The sequence below is a fragment of the Sparus aurata genome, chromosome 3, assembly GCF_900880675.1.
Source record: "Sparus aurata chromosome 3, fSpaAur1.1, whole genome shotgun sequence".
Classification (NCBI taxonomy): domain Eukaryota; kingdom Metazoa; phylum Chordata; class Actinopteri; order Spariformes; family Sparidae; genus Sparus; species Sparus aurata.
The window spans coordinates 18442356-18466803 of NC_044189.1; the positions used below are offsets into that span (position 1 = coordinate 18442356).

Consider the following 24448-nt stretch of genomic DNA (forward strand, 5'->3'; position numbering starts at 1 on the left):
CCACCTCAGCAGCTGCCCTTGAGGCTCTTCTGCGCCTCTTGACAACTGGCTCCCAATCTGGATCAGACTCATCTGATGATCTAAAACGTTGCAAAGCAAAACATTAGCTCATCTTCTGTACAACCCTTTTCAAGATTGACTGACACCTAAAATTCTCTCTGCTCACAAGCATATACACGGCTGTGTACATGTGTAAACAAACATTTCATGTAATGGCAGTAGATCAATTGAAGATCAGGATCCATCTCTCTCTCTCTCTCTCTCTCTCTCTCACAACTTTGGCTTTCAAACACTGTGCAGAAAATAACACTTCTAATAATAAAAGCTAATAATAATCAGGGTTCTCCCCAGAAATGTTTGTTTAGTGGCGCACTGTCAGCCGGGGGTGGAAAGAGACGCTCCTCATCGTCGGGGGGGGGGACGCTCCTCATCGTCAGCCAGGGGACGGACGGACGGAGAAGACTGCGGCAGCCCACAAACACTATAAAGCAGCTAACATTGAAAATATATAAATAAATATATAAAAACAGTATAGCGGGGCAGCGCCGTTGTTCCATCGTCTGGGGAGAACCCTGATAATAATAAGAATGAAGAAAAAAGCAATTTCATTCATTTACTTACCGCTCCAGATCAGGATCTCTCCCACTAAGAAAATCATTCTCTTCCTCTGAATTTGTGGACACCTGGCTAGCTTCAGACTCCTCTTCACTTGAAAACTGCAATTCGCCAGCTGCCTCTGCCATCGTGTAAGTCCTTTTCACCATGCGAGTACACGACATGCTACTCACAAAGTTATTCAGAAGCTCCGAGCGCTCCAGGCTGTTCAGCGCCCCGTGCGGTCACTCCACATGGTCGGTATGCTGAGGCGTGCGTCATGAGGCGTGCGTCCTGAAACGTTTCATAATGGCTGACACTTGCTTTATGCATGGCCCTATAGCCTGACAACCTAACCTGATAGTATCGAGTCATACGTCATTAGAAAGGTCTTCTCATTAGCTAAAAGGCCAGCATGGTCTCGAAACCTGAAATTTCCATTGGTTTGACTGGCTGACAATCAAAGCCAACGTGGTCAAAATGACACACAGAGACATCATCGGATTAGAGCCGTCAATCTCCGCAACCCAGCCACCGATTCGCTCATGGGCGGGGTCGTGAGACGTGGGAGACTTCACAGAACACACTGATTACCGGCATCCGGCATCTTTGCAGTCATGTGATGAGTAAAAAGTGTTGAAAATCCCGGAAATAAACGTTTGTTTACAATTTTCGTTGCGATTTGGCCCAGCATCATCCGTATTTCGAGACTTGTAGCTAGTTTTGGGTAAAATGACATGGATATTCCCATTCTATGGACTCCTGGCGAACTATGAAAAAGAAATTGTGGCATAATGTTGTAGCTGTGGAAAAAGGGAACACTCTGAAGGTATGTAGGCATTCTTGCTTCTTGCGGTAGAGGGCTCTTTCTAATGTTGTGTCATGGTGAGTTTAGAAGGCTATTACATGGTCTGGAAATAATTTGTGCATATGACATACAACTTTGTGTTTGGGCTTAAAATAATCACGACAGTCTCAGCTTTCCAACGGTGTGCGACATGAGTATACTGTTAAGGTCTGATGCTTAAAACTGTTAGCAAAGTCTTTACAAATCCCCCTCTTAGTGAAGGGTGTTCCTATGTTGGAACGGTGTTCCTTAAGTGGTTAATGGAGATGGTCCCACTCGAACGTTGCACAGGGATCACCTGCTGCCTTGTGGTAATCTATCTATAAATACAAGGAATCTCTGTCTGTGTGTGTGTGTGTGTGTGTGTGTGTGTGTGTATGCGTCTATGTGTCTGTTGGTCAAATATCTCTGCGGATAAGGATCACACTGACCCGAGACTTTCAACATGGCTGCTGCGTGGTTCAGTGGTGTGCATCTAAGCATTTGTTTGGACTGCAATGATACCGTGAATAAATTATTTCATAAATGCTTTACAAATTCCGCCGAGCATTGTCCACCAGAGCAACCACAGTCACGTGCGCACTAGAGCCAATCACTGCAGAGCTCAAGCCCATGACGTACCTGAAGAAACAAGCGGATTTATACCTGCAGCGGCGCGAGCTGGACCGGGATTTTGCCGGCGGTTCGGTCTGTTCTGTTCTGTTCTGTTCTGTGCATCTAAACTGACTGTTGTGGATTAATGAGATTAAACGAGTCCGGACCGAGTCTGTTCGGGTCTGAGGAGATCCGAAGACGCGCGGACAACAAAGTGGAATCGGAATCTGTGGATGTTCATGTGTAGCTAGCCGCTAGCTAGCTGCTAGCCGCTAGCTACACGGCCGACCTCCCGAGGCGACGGACCGGACGCATCGGTAAGTCCAAAACCGGACCTCGGGTAAATAATGTCCGCCACGCTTTTTCGCAAACATTGCCGTCACGTTTGCTTTGTGTCTGGTGCAGGAAGAAACGGTAAAAACGGGCTTTTGTCACGAAAGTGTCCAAGCAGCAAGTTTGGTTGTTGAGGAACAGGAAGTTGTGGGAGGGACGTAGGCGGATGATTGACATGCAACGACGGTCGGTGTGTAGACAGCGATATTGAGAGTTGAGAGATTTGTGACATTTAGCGTGTTTGGAGTGTGTAGTTAGTGTGTTATGTAGTGTTTGGTGTAGTGTGTTTAGTGTGTAGTGGAGTCGTTTTTTTGTTTAATGAGTCAGAATAATGAGGAGAAGCTGAATGTGGAGCAGGCAGTCCAGCTATTTATTCAGCTGGAAGGAGCTCAGGCAGACCTGAGCATTGCCTGCATTTAAATATAAATAGTTACATATAACTTTGTACATTTTTTAAATGTATGCACAAATTTAGCAAACAACAATTTATATTTGCATTATAAGTAAAAAAAAAAAATGGTTTGTTAAACATATTTGTGGTTTTCACAGTAAAAAAATCTAACTTTTTCAACCCGGATTTTATGTTTTTTTTTTTGTGATTTTAGGTCCATTGTGTTAATACAGTATGTCAAAATGAAAAAAGAACTGTACAGTCACACATGTGAGGTTGTGCTGAAAATAATGACACCAAGTAAATAGCTTTTAAGGTGAAATATAATGGCAAAATTATACCCTGGAATATCGGATTTCACAACAAACCTAAATATCCCTTCAAACACAGCCTCATTTGGCCATCCATGAAAAAGCTACTTAACCTCCCACTTTTTTATAGGAATTCACTTTTTTATTCAGGCGCTGCACTAGTCTGATAGATGACGGGGAACCTGAGCAGGTCGACCCAAAGGTATGCCGCCCTAGAACGAGGAGTCGACAGCCTCAGTCCCGACAGGATTACTCAGAGTCTGAGGATGACTTATGTGATTGTCCTGTTGATTTGTCTGTCATTCCTGAGAAAAAGTTTGTTCAGGTCTATGAGCTTCCCAGGGGGACAGCATCCCCCTGTGAAATTAGCTGCAGAGGGTGACTGTTCATCAGCTAACCCCACACATTTCCAAGCTCAGGACGAACTTGTTGCTGACAACCCTCCTGCATCGCTTGCAGAGATGGGTGAAATGCTCCCTGACTCGACTTTTGGAGGAGCCAGAGGTTGCAGCTGAGCAAGCCCCTGAGCAAGATACCACTGAACCAGATCTGAACAGGGACAAAGGTTTGGTGTGCCGGGAAGAACTCGAACATGGTGAAGTCATTGATGAAAGTCAATGGCTAAATTCAAAACCAACCAGAGACATTGTTGACCAAGACAAGAATGAGACAGATGTACAATTGACTGACACAGACGTTGATGACCCAGACTCGACCACACGTAGATCTGAAAGGTTGAGAAGACCCCCAAAACGCTTTCACTATGACAAGTTAGGGAAGCCTTTAATCTCCTTTGCCAAGAGCCTCTTGGAGAGTTTTAATAGAGCCCTTGATACTATAGGGTAGGGCAGCACGATTCTGGAAAAAATGTGAATCACGATTTTTTTGCTTAGAATTGAGATCACGATTCTCTGGCACGATTTTTTCACAAAATGTTTATTGCACTGATGAGTAAAAACACATTGTAGTATGGCAGAGGCATACTACTATGCCTCTGCCAAAGCAATGGTTTTTTTGTTTTGTTCAAGTTCTATCATTGGATGAGAAATTATTTTTACAAAAGAAAGAAAAAAAAATTGTCTCCAAGATGAGAGGGCATCCTTTAATCCCTCATGTTGTACAGTGTTTATTGGGGCCATATCTTTGGCTAGATAGCTGCTTTGATCGGCTTTCTAAAATGGAGGCGTTTCCTGGGGAAGCCTTTTGCCTGCACACCCTGAAGACAAAAGACTGGTGAGTACACAACACTCTTAATTTATTCACTGCACACACTCATGGAGCAACACAATACCCATTCTTAGCTTAGCTTCTTGATTAAGCAATTAATACATTTCATATGCACATTTAACCCCATGTCCCTCTACTCCAGGTCGAGCTGCGTGGCCCACACACCACCCACCATCAAAAACCAAGACCCAACAAAGGACAACAAACATGGTGACAAACATTCAATACATATAAACATATCAATACAAATGTACAAAAAGCAATGTGTTAAAATGTTGGTGGTGTCAACAATAAAATCGATTTGGCGATGCATCGCAATGCGGGGCATGCACGATTCAGCATCGATGCGGCAACGTGCCATAATCGATTATGTCACTGTTTATTTTCTGGCCTTGAGTGCACAATAAAGTTGTGAAGTTTCAATTACTTCCTGGGGCATTTCCGGAGCAACGTTGCGATGGCATGCGCAGCCTGTAGCTACATGCTAAGCGGCAGCACTAGCTAGCATAACAATAACAGTAGCCTCGTTCACACTGCCGTTTGCATGCGGGGATCCTGTGTGAACGGATAATCTGGAGGCGCGGAGCGAGGGTGTGTCGGTCGTGCAGTCTGATCACTGCACAGGTCCTTCACTTCACTAAATACAGAGAAATGTCCCACAAAGCAACGTTACAGGACCGAACAACAGTAACGTAGTAACTGTAACTGTCTTTGGCAACTTATATGAGGAAAACAAATACCACAGCTGTACGTGGAGAGCGTCTGTCCTCCTGTCCGTCCTCTGCCTGTCCTCCTGACTCTTCCTCACATTTTTGCTCAAAAAACAGCGTCTGTCACCGGCAAAAAACTTTAACTCACCGAGTGTTTGTGACGAAAATAAATCACCGCGACCGTCAACTCTCCGGACCGAGACTTCAGGGAATTTTCCCCCAGAAAACAGCCTCCGTCCCCGCGAGTGACAGAGTCTACTACCCGACTTGACTTAATTTGTATGCGTCTCTCCATGTTGACCCAATTGTTACTGGTTGCCATGGTGATGGTAAATACGTTGGTAGTGGTAATGGGCAGAGAAAGTTAATTTGATAGTGATTTTAGCTGAGGCTCACCTCACACTATCATGCTTCTCTCTCAAAAACAGTAACTGCTATCACTAAAATAATGATATGGTCGAAACAGTGAGCGCTTTGTGAAATTTCTGTGTGTTTATTGTCAAAAATGTGGCTCGTGGAGCAGTTTGATGTGTCTTACTTAATGCAGCAGTTGGTCAGTGGTCCTGCCATTTAAAAGCCCACCGAATCAAAAGTGTCCGAATGCTTCCAGAGGCACATTGTTAATACTTGAGTACTTGTTTTTCAAAATGTGTGAAATAGTGTGAAAATGTGTGATTTTTAAAAATTCTGTCCACTAACTGAATCTGAATTCATGAGCGATATCAGTAAGAAAAATAGAAGCAACCATCTCCTGATTGAGACAAAAATTTGACGTTGGAATGGAGTGAACATGTTGAAAAATGGGGAAGGTGTTAGAGGATGAATAGTAAGATAAAAATAATCCATGTAACATTTGGTTAACTTTCAAAATACAACTTAACGTTATGACTTTTTGCTCCAAATGCACTTGGTTAGTTGGAAGTAAAGTTCATAATTATAATAACTAACGCACAGCACGCAGTGAAAATGACAGAAGCTACGTGATTAACTTACCTTCATAACATAAAAACAAATCATTCTTGTCACAAACAGTATGCAAACCTCCAGAGGGAAAGTCAGGTAGACGATACATCTAACCACCCTGACCATCCCGCGACTTGCACTCTCTTTATACTACTGCATAGAGGGCCGCTTCAAGTCCTGATGCAAGAGGGGTAACTACAGTGTCAGACTTATTAGTGTATGGCCACTGACCAGGCTGCTCTAGACGTGTTTAGATGAGAATGGGCTGGATGGGCAGATGTTGAGGGATCATGTCCTCCAATCATGAAACTGCTACATTAGTGACTCCTACTGGTGGGTTGGAATGCCTGCGCAAAGGGGAGTATGATATGGTGGTTGTATGAACTTGTATCAGACCTTAAACACATGGTATGAGCTGTGTTCAGTGCATTTGATTCCAATGGAACTACAACTACAGGCCCCTTTTAACTCATGTCTGGAAGGACAGTATACATGATAATATACGGCATAGATACATGGCTGGGTTCTGTGGGGTTACACTCTATGAACACAGTGACGTCCATACACACACGGAAGAAGAAGAAGATACTCAAATCTTTTGGTAAATGTCACCATGAAATTAAATCTTACTGCACTGCTAATGTAACCCACAGACTACATGCTCTCCTGGCACACAGTAAGCTGGCCTGCCCTGTGGACGTCAGACCACACACGTGATGAGATGTAGCAGTGTGATCAGGCAGCACCATTCTCAGGGTTTTTACTGGTTAAACATTAGCCACAAAGGACTACCTCAAATTGGTCTCCATCTTTGTTGCAAAGCACTCGTTGATGTGGCGTTTGTGTGCTGCTCCATGTGTCAATTCATACAGAACATCAGCGTTGTGGAACTAAGAGGCGTGGCTCTACACATCATGACGCTGACATTCATGTGGGTTTTTTTTTTTCAATGTGTTTCCCCAGGTATCCTCCTGTTGATCTAAACATGTACCCACTGACTGTCTCTAACTATATGGATGCTGTTATAATGTGTTGTGATTGAGATCCTGACCACCGTGCATCCTGGAAAGTTAAGTTTTTCACTCTAATATACACATTTTTATAATTGCCATCAGTAAACACGATGCTGTCTGACTCTCTCACTCCGGGGAGGGAGGCTGTTTTCAGAGGGAAAGTTAACTGAAGTCTTGGTCGTGAGGGCTGACCGATGTGGGGATTATTTCCAGAGACAGTAACTACAGCAACACAATATTGGAAGGCAAACACATGATGAGTTCAAGTTTTTTGGTCTGAATCACGTCATATAATCACCGCCATTCAACTGTGGGAGCTGCCTGGCTCTGCTGCCGGGGATAGATGCAGTTTTTCTGGCAGAAATGGGATGACAGACAGGATGATAGACAGAATGAAAGACAGGGTGACAGACAGCGGGACAGAGGCTTTTCCAAGAACTGTGGTATTTTTTTCCCACATATAAGTTGCCAGAGACACTGCCAGTTACCACAGAACTGCTGTTTGGTATGGTGAAGTTGCTTTGTGGGTTGAAGTGTGGGACATTTCTCTTTTATTTGATGAGTGAAAGATCTGTTTAGCTGTCAGATTGTGAACACCATCAGACCAACCAGAGATTAAATTGGGCCGGAGCCCTCCCTCTGCTTCAGTGTTTCATTGTAATCATGGGTGTAACTACCATTATATGACTTTTTAAAATCATTAATTTGGATCCCCATCAAAACATCAGCCTGTTCACTTAGCGCTGTTTTCAGAGCGCTGTGTCAGAGCTTCATTACTGAATCCGTTCCGCTCGTTTATTGAGATAAAACCTGAACCAATGAAACTCCAGTCCATGTTTTCACTGCTACTGGCATCTTCTCGCGCACACACGGTGCTGCTGACGCACAGAAGGTGGGTGAGGTAACTATCACAGCAAAATCTTAATCTTAATCTTTTCACCTTTTTGTTTCTGTGATGAAGTCTCTACATTATGGAAGCCCTAAACGGCCATTTTATTTCCTCCGTTTTCCCGTGATAAGTTAATTTCCTTCGTTTTCCCGAGATAATGGGATCATTTTCTCGAGATCTCGTTATAACGAAACTTTGTTTTCCCGAGATAACACACCTTCGGACACACCGTAAGAGCTTGTACCCTTTATCAGCCAGGTGCACAGTAAATCATTTCATCACGTTCAGCAAAAATCGTGCAGGCACACTTCAAACACGCACACACACGATTCACAGGAACACAGATGTTCTCGGTTCATAGCGAGGCGCTTTCAAAATAAAAGTCCCGCATTTAGTGTCTAATATAATTAATGAAATAATAGCCTGGCTTCAAAGAATATCAGTTAACTAAATGAAAACAAGATTTTCTTATTAACAATTCACATTAAAGGTCATTTACGTTACACTAACTGACTCATTCACACACACACACACACACACACACCTTATTATATCGTTATCTCGGGAAAACAAATTTTTGTTGTCTCGAGAAAATGATCTCGTTATCTCGAGAAAATGATCTCGTTATCTCGGGAAAACGGAGGAAATTAACTCGTTATCCCTGGAAAAAAAAGTTTCGTTATCTCAAGATCTCGAGAAAATGATCTCGTTATCTCGGGAAAACGGAGGAAATTATCTCGTTATCACGGGAAAACGGAGGAAATAAAATGTATGAATGCATGGCCGTTTAGGGCTTCCGTACTACATAGCTAATGCGACGTTAGCAAATTGTGAAAAGATGAGGAGGGCGAGTAGTTTTCATTTGATTAACCACCCTCCTCATTAGCTAAACGTAGACGAGCTAATGCTAAGTTAGCGTTTCCCATCAATCAAGTCATTCCGCCACAGTCTCTCACAGAAAAAAAAAAAGAAGTTACATCGCGACCCCCCCACCGCCACCGCCGTTGATAAAATATGTATTATGCTAATGGTGCAAGGTAAAAAAAAAAATATATATTTTGAGAGATAATGGCCGCTGAGTGAAGAAGGGCTCCCCCCCTTACAAAAGCCAATTTAACCACTGAGACCAACAGTCCCCTGATCCGAGCCTCCAGCTTTTTCATTCACATAGACACAGTCTCTCCTCTCCTGCGGCCCTGATTCTACCTCAGGAGCCGGATCAGAGCCGCAGCAAAACTGTCCCCCTCTCTCTGCATCTGTAGCTTTCACATAGATGGCCAGGCGGAGTATCAGCGCACTGGAAGGGGCAGTGTGAATAAGGCCATTTTGAAGAAACAAATCTGTGTTGAAGTCAGCAGGAGGAGAGCTAGTTAGCTGTTAGCAGCTGGTGGGAGTCCTGCTGTGTGTTTGGCTAACAGAGCTAAACACACAGCAGGACTGAACGTTTCTAAACTGCAGTTACATGTGACAACTGTTCACAGATATTAATTTTTTTGACAAATTACTTTGTGTCCTCAAATTTAAAAAAAAGGCGTTGTTGATGGGAGCAGAGGGAAAGTTGAGTAGAGAATGTGTCTTGTACAGTCATTTGTAAATGTACAGTGAACCTTAGTTTCCCCATGAAGAAAGTCTGCAACTCCTCAATATCCAAAAAGGACGTACATTTGAGTGACAGCCATCACTATCCAGCCAACATCCATGCTAGTTGAATACATGCTAATGATGTTGATCTTGGTAGAACTGCAGTCTGGTTGCGACAGTAATGGATCGTGTCCAACTATCAACCACATCTCTGTCTCTTTTTGAGACAGAATGTTAACCGTTGGACGGGAAGAAACACAGCAGCTGGAGCGGGACTTAGTTCAGTAAGCTAAGCAACGCTTTGCCATCTGCCTCCATCACGTTTACAAAGCTACTGTGGAACGTGATGCGAACATGTTCAGTGACAAGGGGCATCCTAGAGCACAATCAATCTGGGTTGCTTTTTATAACATATCTATTCTCTTATTAATTAATGAAATGAATGCGTTATTTTGACAGCCCTAGTTTTAATTCAGTTCTAACATTTCCTTTCTTCATCATACCTGCTGCAATCTATAAGTATATGTTGGAAAGTTTCAGTTTGTCACAGTGTTCAGAGTCCAGTAGGATGCACTACACTGGAAGCATCAGAACCATGAGTGATTTCTGTGATGGGGAGGATGTAATGTGGACGTGAAGACACAATAAAACAAGCAGCGTTTCCTCCGTTGCTGTGAGATCTGGTTGTTAAGCACTGTTCCTGCTCTGTGTATTATTTTCAGGAGCTGTTTAGTATGCTACGGGTGTAAATGGGAGATCGGCGGGGCACTGGGTGGCAGAGCGGGCCACTCTGTCATTAATGTGCCCATTGCTGTTATCATACGCCTAATGACATCGCGCTCAGATGGCATGCTGGGAGCTCGACCGCAGGGAGCCCTGCTCAAACGTCTGCGGGCGCTGACGCCTCCCTTCATCAATTCTACATGTCTCTTCACAAAAATCTGAGGCCTCCAGATAATGTCTTTCACGGTTCAGCACTCTTACAGGGCTTCCCTCCTGCCTGGCCTTGAAATGGGCAAATTAATAGTTCCTTTGAAACAAATTGGAATTACACCCCTCGATGCCTTAATGTCAGAATGCTAGTGCGTTGATGTCCCGGATCTGACTGCTGATGGAATATGAAGATCTGAGAAACACACTGGAAGGGAGGATAGTGTGGGGGGGAGGCGTGTAAAAATATGCAGGACCCCCCTCACACACACATATTCCTCCCTCCCCGCTCAGCATGGACCTGTACAGTACTGTGTGGTCCGTGTGAATGAAGTGTTTAATCCTCTGCATTAAGAGAGAAACTCCTCTGCCCTGTAAAACATTGTGAGACCGAATAATCACATCACATTATCGAGCACTGTCTGACTTTTTATCATTTCTTTTTAACCAAGTTTACATAGTAACAAACTAATTTAAATAATGTGGAATTACCTCTGAATCTCATATTTTTATGTCTGTCTTTGCATCTTAAAACAGTGTTTTCATACTTGATTAATATGGACATCTTTGACACTCCTGTTGGGTTGAGGATTATATATATTATATATATATATACACATATATATATATATATATATATATATATATATATATATATATATATATATACACATATATATATATATATATACACATATGTATGTATATATAGCTCCGTATGAAAAACAGAAGACATGAAACAGCTGTTTTAACAGGCAGAGTAGTGCTAAACATGGTGAGTAGCTACATTTTTATGTGTCTAATCAGTGGAGTGCACCTTTAAAGCCCTGTCAGAGCAGTAGAACCATAACCAACAGATTTTCATGGAGAGCTTTCTCGTTGAATTCAATGTATCCTACTGAAAAACATCTTGGCAGTGCTGAACTTTGAAGAAATGTAGAGCTAGCGAGTTTCAAAATACAAAAGATATTATACTGGTTTACCTGTTCCCACCCACGGTCTAAAATGTTCCACAAAAACTTAAAAAATACTCAGAGTAATATTTTGAGTCTTTTGATGTGGGGTTGTATGAGGTACTTATCCCTAGACAGTGTGTTACCTGCAGTATCTGACCATCATCTATCCCCCGAGTGAGGAAGCAGCAAGTACAACCGGCAGAGCATTGTAATGCTGTAAACGGTGCCCGCAGCAAGACGTATTTTAGCAACCTAAAAGAAGGCACTCCTAAAAACATATACATCACTTTAAGTGTACGCTATGTTTTGAACATGGCTCAAATACGCCTTGCTGCTGGTCCAGTTTAACACAATGTTTTGCCTCCTGCCGGTGCTACTCGCTACTTCTTCATAGAGTTGGAGAGCTGATGGTTATTACTGCAGGTAAAACACTGACTAGAGATAAGTACCTCACCCCTGCATAAAAGGACCCGGACTATCCCTTTAAAAAAACGCTGTGTTTTCTAGCTAGCTTTCAAACTGACAGTTAGCAGGCTTGTTGGGTGGCCTTGTGGCTAGCATGATACTAATTAGCTTTGCTGGTAGCAGTAGCTTACCAGCAAGAACTGCATTGGTCACTAGTGGAATGATTAATATTAATTAGGTCTGGTAAATTACAAGAGCTAGTTCTGTAAGTTATGGATAATGATAGGACCATTGGTCTCATAAAATGTAACTTTTGCCTTTATTGTAGGAGGACCAGCAAGTTCACTGAAAAGCAGCAGGTAACCGGGGCTGTAATGATTAATGAAGCCAGAGCTTAAAAAAACACAAACATACATGCTCCAGACAGGATTCAAATCAATCACAAGCATACATTTATTAATGGTGTTATATAAAATACAGAAATCAAACTTTGTGGCTGGATATAACAATTACTTACTGTTAATGTGTCACTACAGTCAGACACGAAACAGGCCAAGAACCACACTGATCAATAGATTTCATACATTTAATGTGCACTGACTATCACTGATAGAGAGGCAAACATTTTTTTTTTGCAGTTCAGATTTATTGGCACTTGAAGGGATAATTTCCAGATTTGTTGTGAAAGTCTGATGTGCTTTGGCCTGAGAGTAGTCTCTGGTCCAATCTAACGATCTGTTAGCTCTCTGGTAACGGTCACATAACATTAATGTAACCATTATTTCAAATCAACTTTACATTATTCCTAATTTGCAGTGAAGTCAGTCATATTTAATATCAAATTACATGTGAAAGTTGATTTTTGATAGTTAGACTACAGAGACTTGCGGCCTCTGTGCCTTCAATTAATTTCCATTTGCTAAACTTAACTGACAAGCAAGTGATGTTCCCAGGGAGCTTAGAGACCCAGTGTGGACCACACAGTACTAGCAGGTTATACAACCATCAAGCTTAAAAAATAATGAGAAAATAACAAAACTATAGTCATTCTACTACAAAGTATGCAAATAGAATCTAAGAGTAGCCACAACATGGAAGATTTTTATTACAAATCAGAGGACACTATCGATTGGTGTGTAGCACTGAGACACTGTAAATCAAAGACGCAAAAGTGTGAATAAGTAAGTGGGAAAAATAGGTCAACGTAAGTAAATATGCATGACATATAAAAATAAAATCCTCCAGTCGAATGTCAAGTGAAATGCACTCAAAGATGGCGGAAAGCACTTCACAGCTGACATCGAAACCGGTGTGAGCGTGCCCAGCGGGGGAAGAAGAGGTGGACTCACACCCACTCTGCTAGCTTCGTCTTGTAAACAGGACACTGAGGATACTCTGTGTGGACACCGTCTGATGATCGTTAGTGTATGAAAATAGATTACATGGAAAGTGTCATAAATTCATCAGGTGGCTGGGTGTTAACAGTCAGACAGGATTCTCTGCTGTAGAGGAAGCACAGCGGCTTGTGCTGCCGTGTCCGAATGCTCTGACGTGCTGCTTCCTGAAGATCCGTCTGTCCGGCCCCGTCCGTTAAAAAGTACAAACTCTACCCTTGAAGAGATAAACTGTTTGGATTAGAAGCTGACTGCTGGCTGTCTAGAAACTTTGGGGAGGCTGGTAGAAAGTTATGTATGCTAGAGTCTGAACAGAAATGCTAAGACTGGAGGTGAAGCCGTGGAGCAGTCGTGTGTTCGTGTCCAGCCGTCAAGCTCAGTTCGGAATCTCCTGCTCTGCTGTTTCGTCTTTCACAGAGTCGTCTTCCTCCACCTGCAGCTCCTCTTCCTCCTGCAAACACATGAAACATCATACCATAAGTTCAAAGTAGGGCTACACCTATCCATTATTTTGGGAATCGAGTATTTTAACGATAATTTACTCTGATAAGGAATATTGCGTCATTGTAGCTCTGCATTTTTTTTATTTTTATAAACAATTACTTTATTTAATAGCAATAGTAAAATACTAATGAGTATGAATTACCGTAAGTCGCTTTGGACAAAAGCGTTTGCTAATTGTAGATGTAAGACAGTCACTCTGCTCTATGTGCATGTATGTGAAGGAGCTCAGCAGAAGAGAAGTGGTAAAATAGTACCAAAGAGAAGCGTCACCATCGGAGTTTATGCTATTTAATCATTTTGGAATCATTCAGTTCCCGGGGCCTGTTTAACACGACAGGCTCTTTGCGCAACAGAAATAATCATCCATGCCGAATAGGGCTTTGACTCCGAACTTCGCTATTTGAATATAATTTGAATATTTACAAAAAAAAAAGATATTCGAACGAGCCCACCTGTCAACACTACATCCCAGAAAGCTGGAAGAGGAGGAGGGGTCTGACTTTTAATAAAAATAAAAAAAAACAGTTGTGTGTTTTTCTTCTGAAAATATCATTGCCTGCCTATTGACATTTATTGATACACTGCGCTCTGGTGGACAGAACATGTACAACTTAAGTTTGATACCAACATAGGTCTTACTGAAGGCATTTAATGGTCAAATATTATTAATAAATATTTGAGTATAGTCGAATATTAATATTAATAAACAAACAAACTTAGAATATGATTTTTAGCCAAAAGTCAAAGCCCTAATTCTGAACAGAGTGCACTGTGAAGTTAACCTGGATTAACGCAAATTATTTGCGTCGATGGCTACTGAGGGTAATGTTTTAAATGTAAAGTAGTTAGTTTTCAATAGAATTTCTCGTAACTATCTAGATAAGCCTCTCCTAGCTCGCTTCTTTTTCACTACCATCCCAACGTTAATGGTTGTGAAAAGCTCAACATATAGCCCTGGTTTTCAAGAAGCACTCTAAGCTAAATGGGTATTTAAACTGTAGGATTGTTAAACTCAAAGGCTCGTTATTTTAGCCTTAGTTTGTTAGCATTCGTCAAAACATTTCCCGAGTCTTGACCCTCTCATGAAGCCTCGTGGAAGCTTGGTTGAGAAACAGATTCAAGTTTTTCAGTAGGAAAAAATAAACGGATGACAGTGATTGTCAATGGGAAAAAACCCACTAGGTTCCAAAAGCCAGCTAGTGTGACTTATGCTTTCTATGTGGCCTTCCAAGTGTTGTGATGGTAGACAGTCACATGTGTCAAAGTGTAAGGTGGAGCTGACAGAAGCTGCGACTGCAAGTCTGCTGGTGCTGTAAATTTACTGGGTGCCATTTAACATCACTCCATATCATGTCATGTTTCTCTGTTCACTTCCTGTTAATTTGTACGTATAGATGTTTAGTGTGCTGTGTCTACTGAATGAACTGGTGTTGCTTTAAAACTGTTGGGCCACACTATCGTGATGCTTTCATTTTGATTCAAATTCCTTAAATGTATATGCAAGTCTCAGAGCAAACACAAAGGAGGTGACATGCAGAGAGCAGGAGTCACAGTGGGCCGACCAGGGAGCCAGCTGATTTAGTAAAGTGGACAAAGTGAAACTGACAGTGGTGAGAGCTGCGGTGGTGATTAAACGACTTTGACAGATACAATTATCGCCCCTCCAGAGGTTAATGAACACATCTACATGGCAGAATGTGTGATCACCGGTCAGGATCTGCAGCCCATAACAGCACATTCCCTCCAGCTAGCTGAGAGCAGACATTAACTAACTTCTTATTCTCTGTCTGCAGAGCATGTTTTCACATCAATGAAAATATCCAAATTTTTAATATATTGTGAGCCTCGTCTGATATAGTTTTCCTGGCACAATCTGGTCCACAACAACATAACAATGTTAGTACTTCCAAAAAACGATACAGTGCTGCATGTGAATGCTGCTCCAAAAAAGCAAATCCCCATGGAGGCTGTTTTTTAATAGTCCAGCATGTCCTGACTGTGTGTAAAGAAAAAGGGCTTTAAAAAGACAAGCTTGGTTGTTTTAGTAACAGACTGTGATAAAGAGTTTTATCTGCAGATTCACTTCAGACTCAGAATTCCTTTATCTGCCCACAAATGGGGAAATTTCTTCATCACAGCAGCCAAAGGACAGTGGTATTATAATAAACAATAATAATAGTAAAAGACTAAATAATACAATAAAAAAGTATGAAATAGAAATCATATACATCGTATATAAATAATGTTTTACACTGTTAACAGTGTAATTTCCCAAACATTTGTTTTTTTAGGGCAGATTTCATTTAAGTTGTTGGGCGAGTTCATATGTTGAAGTCTGGTTCAATAATGCATTTATTATAGGTCTTCTAAAAAGGTGACCAAATCTAATCAAATTGAATGACCAATTTTGGTGATGTAGTAAAGTTGTTTGAATGAAATTTGCTTTGTAGCATGGCCTCTGAACTTCTTCTGAGGGATACTGATTGATAACAGCTGGTGACTTTTCTTGGAGCATTTTAATAGGGCTTGTCTGATACAGCCATTAGACTCAGCCACAAACATTTAGTCACTTGAAGCCATTTCAAAGCAGGTCCTAAGATCAACTGTACAAACAGCTGCCTGTATGTATAAAGTGCATGGCACAGTTGTGTCATTGCCACCATCAGGAAGAAAACACAAACTATCACCTGCTGCTGAGAGGAAACTGGTCAGGATGGTCAAGACGGGAGTCAGTGTCCACAGTCAGGTGTATTTTACATCAACATGAGCTGAGAGGCTGCCTTGTTAGAAAGAAGCTCTTGATCCAGACGGGGCACCTTAAAGCTGGACTGAAGTTTGCTGCTGATCACATGGACAAAGAAAAAACTTTCTGGAGGAAAACTCTGTGGTCACATGAAACAAAAACGGAGCTCTTTGGCCACCACGAGCAGCAATATGTTTGGAGGAGAGAAGGTGAGGCCTTTAACCCCGAGGACACCAGACCTACTGTCCAGCATGGAGCTGCTAGAATATTGCTGTGGGGCTGCTTCGCTGCCAGTGGATCCGCTGCTCTAAAGAAAGTAAATGGAATAATGAAGAAGAAGGATTATCGCCAAATTATTCAGGAAAACCTAAAATCATCAGCAGATGATTTGGTGCACCAAATGCACCGAATTGAGGTTTTGGAATGGCCCTCCTTAAGTCCTGAAAAATTCCGTCAGAGGACTATCAGAAGCTTGTGGACGGCTATCAAAAGCAGCTAATTGAGCTGAAAATGGCCAAGAGACATTCAACCAAATATTAGAATTACGGAATGTATATTTTTGATCCAGCAGATTTTGTCACATTGTCTATAAAAAATTAATTACTGAACCAAACTTCATGAAAGTTTTTGTGACAAAGTAGTTTGTGTTCCACTCATTCATCACAGAAACATGAGAGCTGTAGAAATCACTGGGACTGAAGGCTGACATGATGTAGCCTACATGTTCTTTATGAGTGGATGGAAACTTTTGACTGTATTTTGTCAAAACAGTATTTGACAGAGGACATTTCTGACCTGAGGATGCCACAAGATGCAGTGTCATAACTCGTGAAGAGTTATGACAATTAATCTTCAGAAGAACACACCTGTCGATACCAAAGTTATTGTAAGTTCAACCAGTCGTTACTGAGAAATTTCTGTTTGGACCAAAGTGGTGGAGCTCTAAAGGAATGCAGCTAGCCCATCTAAATACATTACTACCATTAACACCTTCTACCGAGCCCACAGTGGTAACATCTTATTGATAATTGTCAGTAACACTGTGTGCCAACAGACAATGGAAATGGGGCAGCTGTGGCTCAGGGGTCTTATTATTTGTATGTCGCTGGTTTGATTCCCCTGGCCTGCATGTCAAAGTGCCTTTTGGCAAGATACTGAACCCCAAACTTCTCCTGATGTGCTGGTCAGAACCTTGCATGGCATCCACCGCCATCAGTGTATGAATGTATGAACTACTGTAAGTCACTTTGAACAAAAGCGTCTGCTAAATGCTCTAACATGTAAATGGTGCACTTCTTTGTGTTCTAATTAATTTCCTGTTCACCACATGGGTCAAAAACACAGTCTATGGTCTAGTACTGATGGCCATATACTGGAGACAAAGAAAGTATTTAGACGATCTGAGTGAGGCACTGAGAGGACAGTGAGTTTCACCAACCGGATGTGTTTGAAGGAGGGCCATGCTTTTACACACCTACAAAATATGTCCCAAAAGCACTACTCTTTACTCTTCCTGAAGGGGAAATTTCGAAAGGTGCAATTCTTACGATTTATTCAATAAGCAACAGCAATATAAGGACTTATCCTCTTCAGTTAAGTTGTATGTAAAAAAATAAACAAACATATACCCTGTTGCCTCACAGAAGGTCCTGATTTTCATTCCCTGTATGTATGAGGATATTTCTTCTGTCATGGCTGGAGCTGTTCCCAAGGCGCCCATAGTGGCTGCCCACTGCTCCCCGGTGATGGGCTCAGTGCAAAAGATCAAATTTCACCACATTGCGCCATGTGTATAAATATTTGTGACAATGAAACCCGATTTTATATGATTTGAAAATATATCAAAGGAATGATGTTGCTTTCTGTAATCATGAATAAAGACTGTTGCGGTTGCCATAGGACCCTCGTGCCAGTTCACTGCCTGCTCTGATGCCGATATCACTAACTGATTGTAGCTAATCAAAGATACACCACTGGTGGTCATTATGAGAACACATAACACTATCTACCCACTGTGTGTAAAGTTGTCTGCAAGGGGCTGTGGCCCCCACTGGCCCCCCCTCTCCTGTGCTATTGAGCCGTAATGTTCAGACTGTGGATGACATTTTGTAGAAATTCACTCGATAGTCTTGACTAGTGAAACCCCAAACTGCTCCAGATGTGCTGGTCGGTGCCTTGCAATGGAAGCCCCCACCATCCGTGTACGAATGTATGTGTGAATTACTTTGGACAAAAGCGTCTAAGCTAAAGCTAGTTTCACTAAACGTAAATCAAATGAAGATTCTTGGCAGCGTCTTATTCTGAAGTTTAGCAAAAATACATGTTGGCTTTATAATTTAATAACAAGGATTGAAATTTAAAGTGTCGGATAACCTGGGATGAAAATGTACTGACCTCGATCTAAGTGTTAATAAATTAGAGAGGAAGAAGCGGGGTGCTATTTGCTGCAGTTGTTAAGGCACGTGTAGAAACAGTAAATTAAGGTGAGGGTTAATGCAGAGGATGGCTCATTTATCATCTCTTTACTAACAGGAGCTTTGTCTGTGCCTCTGTAGCGGTCTTGATATGCAGCTTCCCCCGGAGAAAAATGTGCTACTTTTTTCCTGAACTCTGGGTACTTTTCTGGTGCTGGTCCATAGGGCTGATATAAATCTAGCTGTGGGGCGACACCTCATGAACCCCACCACCATATACATTCGTGCCATCCACCAAATCTCCCTGACAAGCCTGCCAATTTTCCAATTACCTGTGGCGCCATCCGTTATCGGAGGGCCAGTCAGCTCTTAAATGGGAAACAAGAGGGGAGGAGGGGCCAGCGCATGCTAACTATCTCATAAAGCAAGAGATGTGCCTTCCTCTGCTGATTTAGTGTGTGTCCCTGGGGAGAGGGGTGACACCAGTCCTCCTGGCCTCTCAGGACCTTCACAGGATTTCTCATGTGCTCTTTATCCTCCCCACTCCAACCCCTCAGCCGCCTATCACTCATGTCTTTGCCCAAGGGAAGCAGATGGGTGTCGGTGCTCCACGGCTTCACTGTTGTTGGTATTATCCTGCTGTCTGCCTGCCTGCAGAGCCTCCTCCTCCAGTATGGGTAGGAGGGCGGCAGCAGCAGCAGGGAGGGACAAGGCCCAATCTTCATCTGTTTTCATGTTTCTTTTGAATTTCAGCTAAATGCCGACCTGCAAGTGATACTACAGCTGTAAATTGCCTTCTGCTGGGGCCCCACTCCTCATTTACCTGCCCTTATAGTCAGGCTTACGGAGTGAGTCTACAGAAATTGCCTGTGCAGGGTGCAATTTAAAGCGTCAGGGAGACGAAGAAGACGAGCTGTTAATCATATTTGAAATGCACAAATCGCCGGAGGGTATCTGACAAGTTGTTTGGGTGAGAGGTGTAAGTCCTGTTAGAGTGCATACTGTATCACACAGCGGAGAGAAAGTCAGTCATTATAACTCTGTAAACCAGCGTCTTTGGGTGTCACAGCATAATGAGCTGCACTGACAGATCTGTCCTGCAATTAGATGATCAGAACCTATTGGATTTAAAGTTGATTTACTTGCCACTTATGGTGTCAGAACAAGCTGTAAACACAACATGTGGTGTTAACTCACCTTATTAATCTGTGTGACAGGTATGTTACACATCCAACACACACAGAGTCACTTTGGAACTGCGTTTGCGTCCACCTGCTTAATGTTACTCAGATATTCACTCTGTTTAAGCTCTGTTTTGATGCGCACCAGACTTCTGATGATGACTGCAGTGTTGGTAGCTGGGTTTGTCACAATAAGTCACCCATTTCATCACACGTGTAATTATTTGATTCATTGTTATCATGAAAATATCTATTAGCAGATGTTAGAGACACATCAGTGTAAACCCTTGATGCTGATTTGAGTAATACCAAATTTGTAACACACCGCAACCAGAGAAGGTGCTGATCAAATCGTTTTTCTTTTGTTCAGTATGACCTAATCCTAATACACCCCTTGCCGCTACCAATCTCCATTTTGCACTTTCAGGTCCCTAGGCACCCTGCAGAGTGTCCTGTTGGGATAGATGGGTAGGATGAATTGTTCGGGCTACATGGCCCCTGCAAACAGGTTTTTCAGAGGCACACTTAAAACCGAGTGTTATGAGAACTCTGTTGATTCAATGTATGATGGTCCTTTTATTCTAACAAGCATAACACAATCTGCACCACCTTCCTAGCAAGCGTTATATTATTATTGCTGAATCGTGCATGACAGTCCCATATTTTGACCAATTTAAATGTCGCATTCCCAACTTTGATGCCACATGAAGCCCGAAATTTAACGAAAGTCCAGCAGCAAAGTTGTGTCACTTGGTACCGCTCCTCTAATAACAGCGTAGATTGGCAGGTCAGCAGCCCAGGCTGCTAATGTTAGCCTATAAAGCACCGCTAGTAGCCGGGTAATGAAGCGGTATTTAAATGATTGATAGAGTGAAACTCTGAATAAACTGCGAGCGTCTATGCTTTCTGTCTCCATCAGATAAATGGCACTGCACGTAAGTCTTGAAGGGTTATGCCATGTCAGCAGGGGACAGCGTACTAGTTTTTTAACTGGGTACCTCAGATATAACACACAAAGTGCATTGTACTTGAATTGCTGTAAGGAAATGTATATTCAACAACATATGCTGAATTCAGAACTGTGTATTTCTGAATATTATGAGTCAATACGTAATCAACCAAACTGCTTTGTATCCATATCATCAGTGGTGGATGACATATCTAAGACCCTTAACAACATTAAGCCATATTTTTAACTCCAAACTTGATATTATCTGTGTTTAGAAGACATCTGGGTCTCTTCTTGCTGTATTGAAATATGTAGGACGTTATAAAGTGCAACTCTAGCCCCTGATCCAGAGAGAGGGGGGAGGAGGGGAGGCAGCGACTTTCTCTGCCTCCTGCCTGTCCTCTCACTGTGGACTACAGAGGTATGGAGCTGTGTTATGCATCAGCGGCCCCTGCTAGAGACGTTTGCTTTGTGGAGAGTGGCGAGGCAGACACTCTCCCCGCGACAAGCTTGCAGCAGCTGATGGGCTCTGGCATTGTGGGATGTCTCCATCAATTTCCTCTGGGGACGCGGGGGAGAGTGAGAGGGGAGGAGGCTGGGTTTGTTTCCGCCACTTGCTTCCTGCAGGCTGGCAGGTCCTATGGCACTAACATATACATATATGATAATCAAATGCCACATTTTTCACTTGAAGTTGAGGTCGACGTTTTTAAAGGGCAGGAGCAGAGCGTCGTCTCTGTCGTATGACGCAGAGAGAAGAGGAGAGCTCCGACTGAGCCCTAGGTGGCAACAAAGACCAGTGGAGCTCTCACAGTGCTCAGCCTCACATCTACTGCTGGCACCCGTAATTGCAACTCCTGAATGCACACACGCATACACATACACATACACACACACACACACACACACACACACACACAGACAGAAAGAGTTCTGCAGACCACACAACCCACACAATCACCCTCATAAAGTGGGATTAAATTTACACTATGAAGGAGTCATAATGTACAACACAGCATCCTTTTATCAAGCCTATACAGTCCTCAAAGGAATTAGCAGTTAATTAGCATGACCTATTCTCCTATCATGTTTTCCCTGTCCACCGTATTTAGTTATGAGTGTGTCTTACACTGCACTTTTTGCATATGCAATCCATAGACACCAAGACGCTTGGCTTTGTGGGGTGCTCCCACCTATGATGAATTCACTGCCCTCACCGTCCAGCAGCACAGAGTATAGGACAGTCAGGCACATCTCTGCGTACTGCAAAACCATTAGGGGGCATCAAGCTTTCATGTAACTTAAAATTCATGTTTAACAGTAGGGTTATCGCAGGTAAAACTAAATCTAAAATAATCATACCCAATGTGACGCGAAAGTGCCATGGCACACTTTGAATTACATCCCAGTTTGTACATTTTTTAAACGTTTTTATTAATTTGTAATGCTAAAGATTAGGATAGGCTTTTATGATATTTGTCAGAATAATAACCCCAGGGCTAATACTGGTAACATGCTCAAGCAGCTACATCTAAACTAATAATACAAGGAGTGTACAAAAAAAAGTTCACTCTTGTACACATTTGGCCTCATTCTCAGAAGTAATTGTGTGAGAAAAAATATTTTGAATCCACTTACTAGTAACTTTCAACCACGTCTAATGGTAGGGATCGACCGATTATCGGTCAGGCCGATTATCGGGGCCGATATTCGGCATTTTGACGCATATCGACATCAGCCTTTTTTTTTTTATCCGACGGCCGATAAGAGATCAATTTAAAACAGGGATTATTTTGGCTCTGATGCAGCCGAGCCTCTGTCTGCTGCCCCTACTCTGTCTCCAGGATTGTCCCACCCACAGCACCATCTGATTGGTTACAGGCAGAGCGGATAACAGCCAATCAGTAGTGAAAGCTGTGCATGCACAGTGCTCACAGAGCTGAGAGGAGAAAAAGTTTAGCCACCACGTAAAACTGGATTCACAGCACGGCGCTGTTCATGGGGGCTTGGTTTCGAGGGTAAGTTAAGGCAGCAGACTCTCCCGAAATTGTAATAAACATCCCAGTCCTCTACAACTCACAACTACTAGTAACATTACTGTGAGCCTGTTAACGTTACATACGCGGCAGCTCTGCTGCACGCTGTCCCTCCAGACGAGCCTGTTAATCACTCGCTAATATCAATATGGAAATAGTCCGTGACAGTAGAAGTCTGTGTGAGTGAGTGAGAGAGTAAAAACCTAATAAACTCAATTCAGTCCAGTTTTATTGCAGGGAAGCAGGTTGAGGTGAAGGCTGATTAGCTTTTAATTAGTGTAACGTTAGCCCACCGGTCCGCTTTCTCCTTCTTTGGCTGTAGACGCTCAGCAGACTGTAGAAACTCTACAACTCGCGACTACTAACGTTACTGTGAGGCCCAATACGTTAGCGGCAGCTGTCTGTTCCTATGATAAACACTGATTAATAAAGTGAAGATGCTGTAGGCTATTAAGTGTTTTTAACGGTTTAATCACTTGAAACAAGATTGCTGATGATATTGAAAGGGAAGTAGTCAGTGATAAAAGTAAGAAGTGTGAGTGTGTGTGTGTGTGTGTGTGAGAGAGAGAGTAGAGCACGTTGAGGGGATGGCTGTGTGTGTGTGTGTGTGTGTGCACTTGTGTAACTCTATAACAGGGGACCTCAGGATCGTAACACACACACGAATAGGGGACTTGTCGGCTAACAGGGGACATTTTTCAGGTCCCCTCTTGCACATGCCTTCAATCATGCTAGAATCATGCCTAAAGCCTGCTGGTAAAATTTTTTCATATTTACCAAGAGGGGACCTGGAGTCGTGTGAATGTTTAAATCCATACTTAACACTCTCCTGGCAGACTGGAGCAGGAATTGTAAGGATTAACTCACACACGTCGTATTTAGCACTCATGCATATGAATGGCCTGCATCGTCGGCAGGTCGTTCAGACTGCAGAGGGGACTGGAGAAACCAGTCTCTTAAAAGATACAACAAAATAGAGAAAGCAACTACACTGCATTAAAATTAAAAGGTACCCACAGAGCAGAACAATAATATTGATTTTCACAATTAAAAGAAAAAGGAAGAAAATGGAAAACCAGAATAAAATCACAAAAAATAAATTAGCAGTAAGATCATTTTGTTTTCTTTTTTGGTACAAGAAAATAGTAACTTCAACAACAATTATGAGAAGGTTTTTTCATAAAGCTAAATAGGTTTGTTAGTAAGCTTATTATCAAAAAACATTGAGGTTCAGCTTTCGTGGATGTCTTAAGTTTTAAGCAAAAAACTACTGAAATAAATAGCCACCAAAAAGGCAGGAGAGCATCAAGTAATTTAGAGGAGGAAAAATAACTGGGATAAAATTAAAATAATTAATGTGAATACTTGAATACAAAGTACTGTCACATTAAGTTATATGTTTTTGTTTGGCAAATGTAGAATGTATATATGAGGGTGGCCAAGCCGAGCAGTATCATAACAATTGGATTGATAAATGTGAATG

The 24448-nt window shown here is 42.3% G+C and overlaps 1 protein-coding gene and 2 long non-coding RNA genes across 6 annotated transcripts in view; 2 read left to right on the forward strand and 1 right to left on the reverse strand.

The window, feature by feature from the left end:
- The window catches only part of LOC115579435 (uncharacterized), a 36482-nt gene extending 32476 nt beyond the window's left edge, over positions 1-4006 (forward strand). Inside the window, exon 3 of the long non-coding RNA XR_003983647.1 lies at positions 3530-4006. This is a non-coding gene — a long non-coding RNA (uncharacterized LOC115579435). The remainder of the gene's footprint in view (positions 1-3529) is intronic.
- Positions 4007-4119: 113 nt separating this feature from the next.
- Positions 4120-24448, forward strand: part of LOC115579434 (uncharacterized) — a 64509-nt gene continuing 44180 nt past the window's right edge. Inside the window, exon 1 of the long non-coding RNA XR_003983646.1 lies at positions 4120-4507. This is a non-coding gene — a long non-coding RNA (uncharacterized LOC115579434). The remainder of the gene's footprint in view (positions 4508-24448) is intronic.
- The window catches only part of phf14 (PHD finger protein 14), a 140610-nt gene continuing 128335 nt past the window's right edge, over positions 12174-24448 (reverse strand). For all 4 annotated transcript variants that reach the window (XM_030412968.1, XM_030412965.1, XM_030412966.1 and 1 more), the window contains exon 18: positions 12174-13589. In XM_030412968.1, coding sequence (XP_030268828.1) covers positions 13515-13589 — 75 coding nt within the window. In that variant the 3' untranslated portion in view covers positions 12174-13514. The remainder of the gene's footprint in view (positions 13590-24448) is intronic.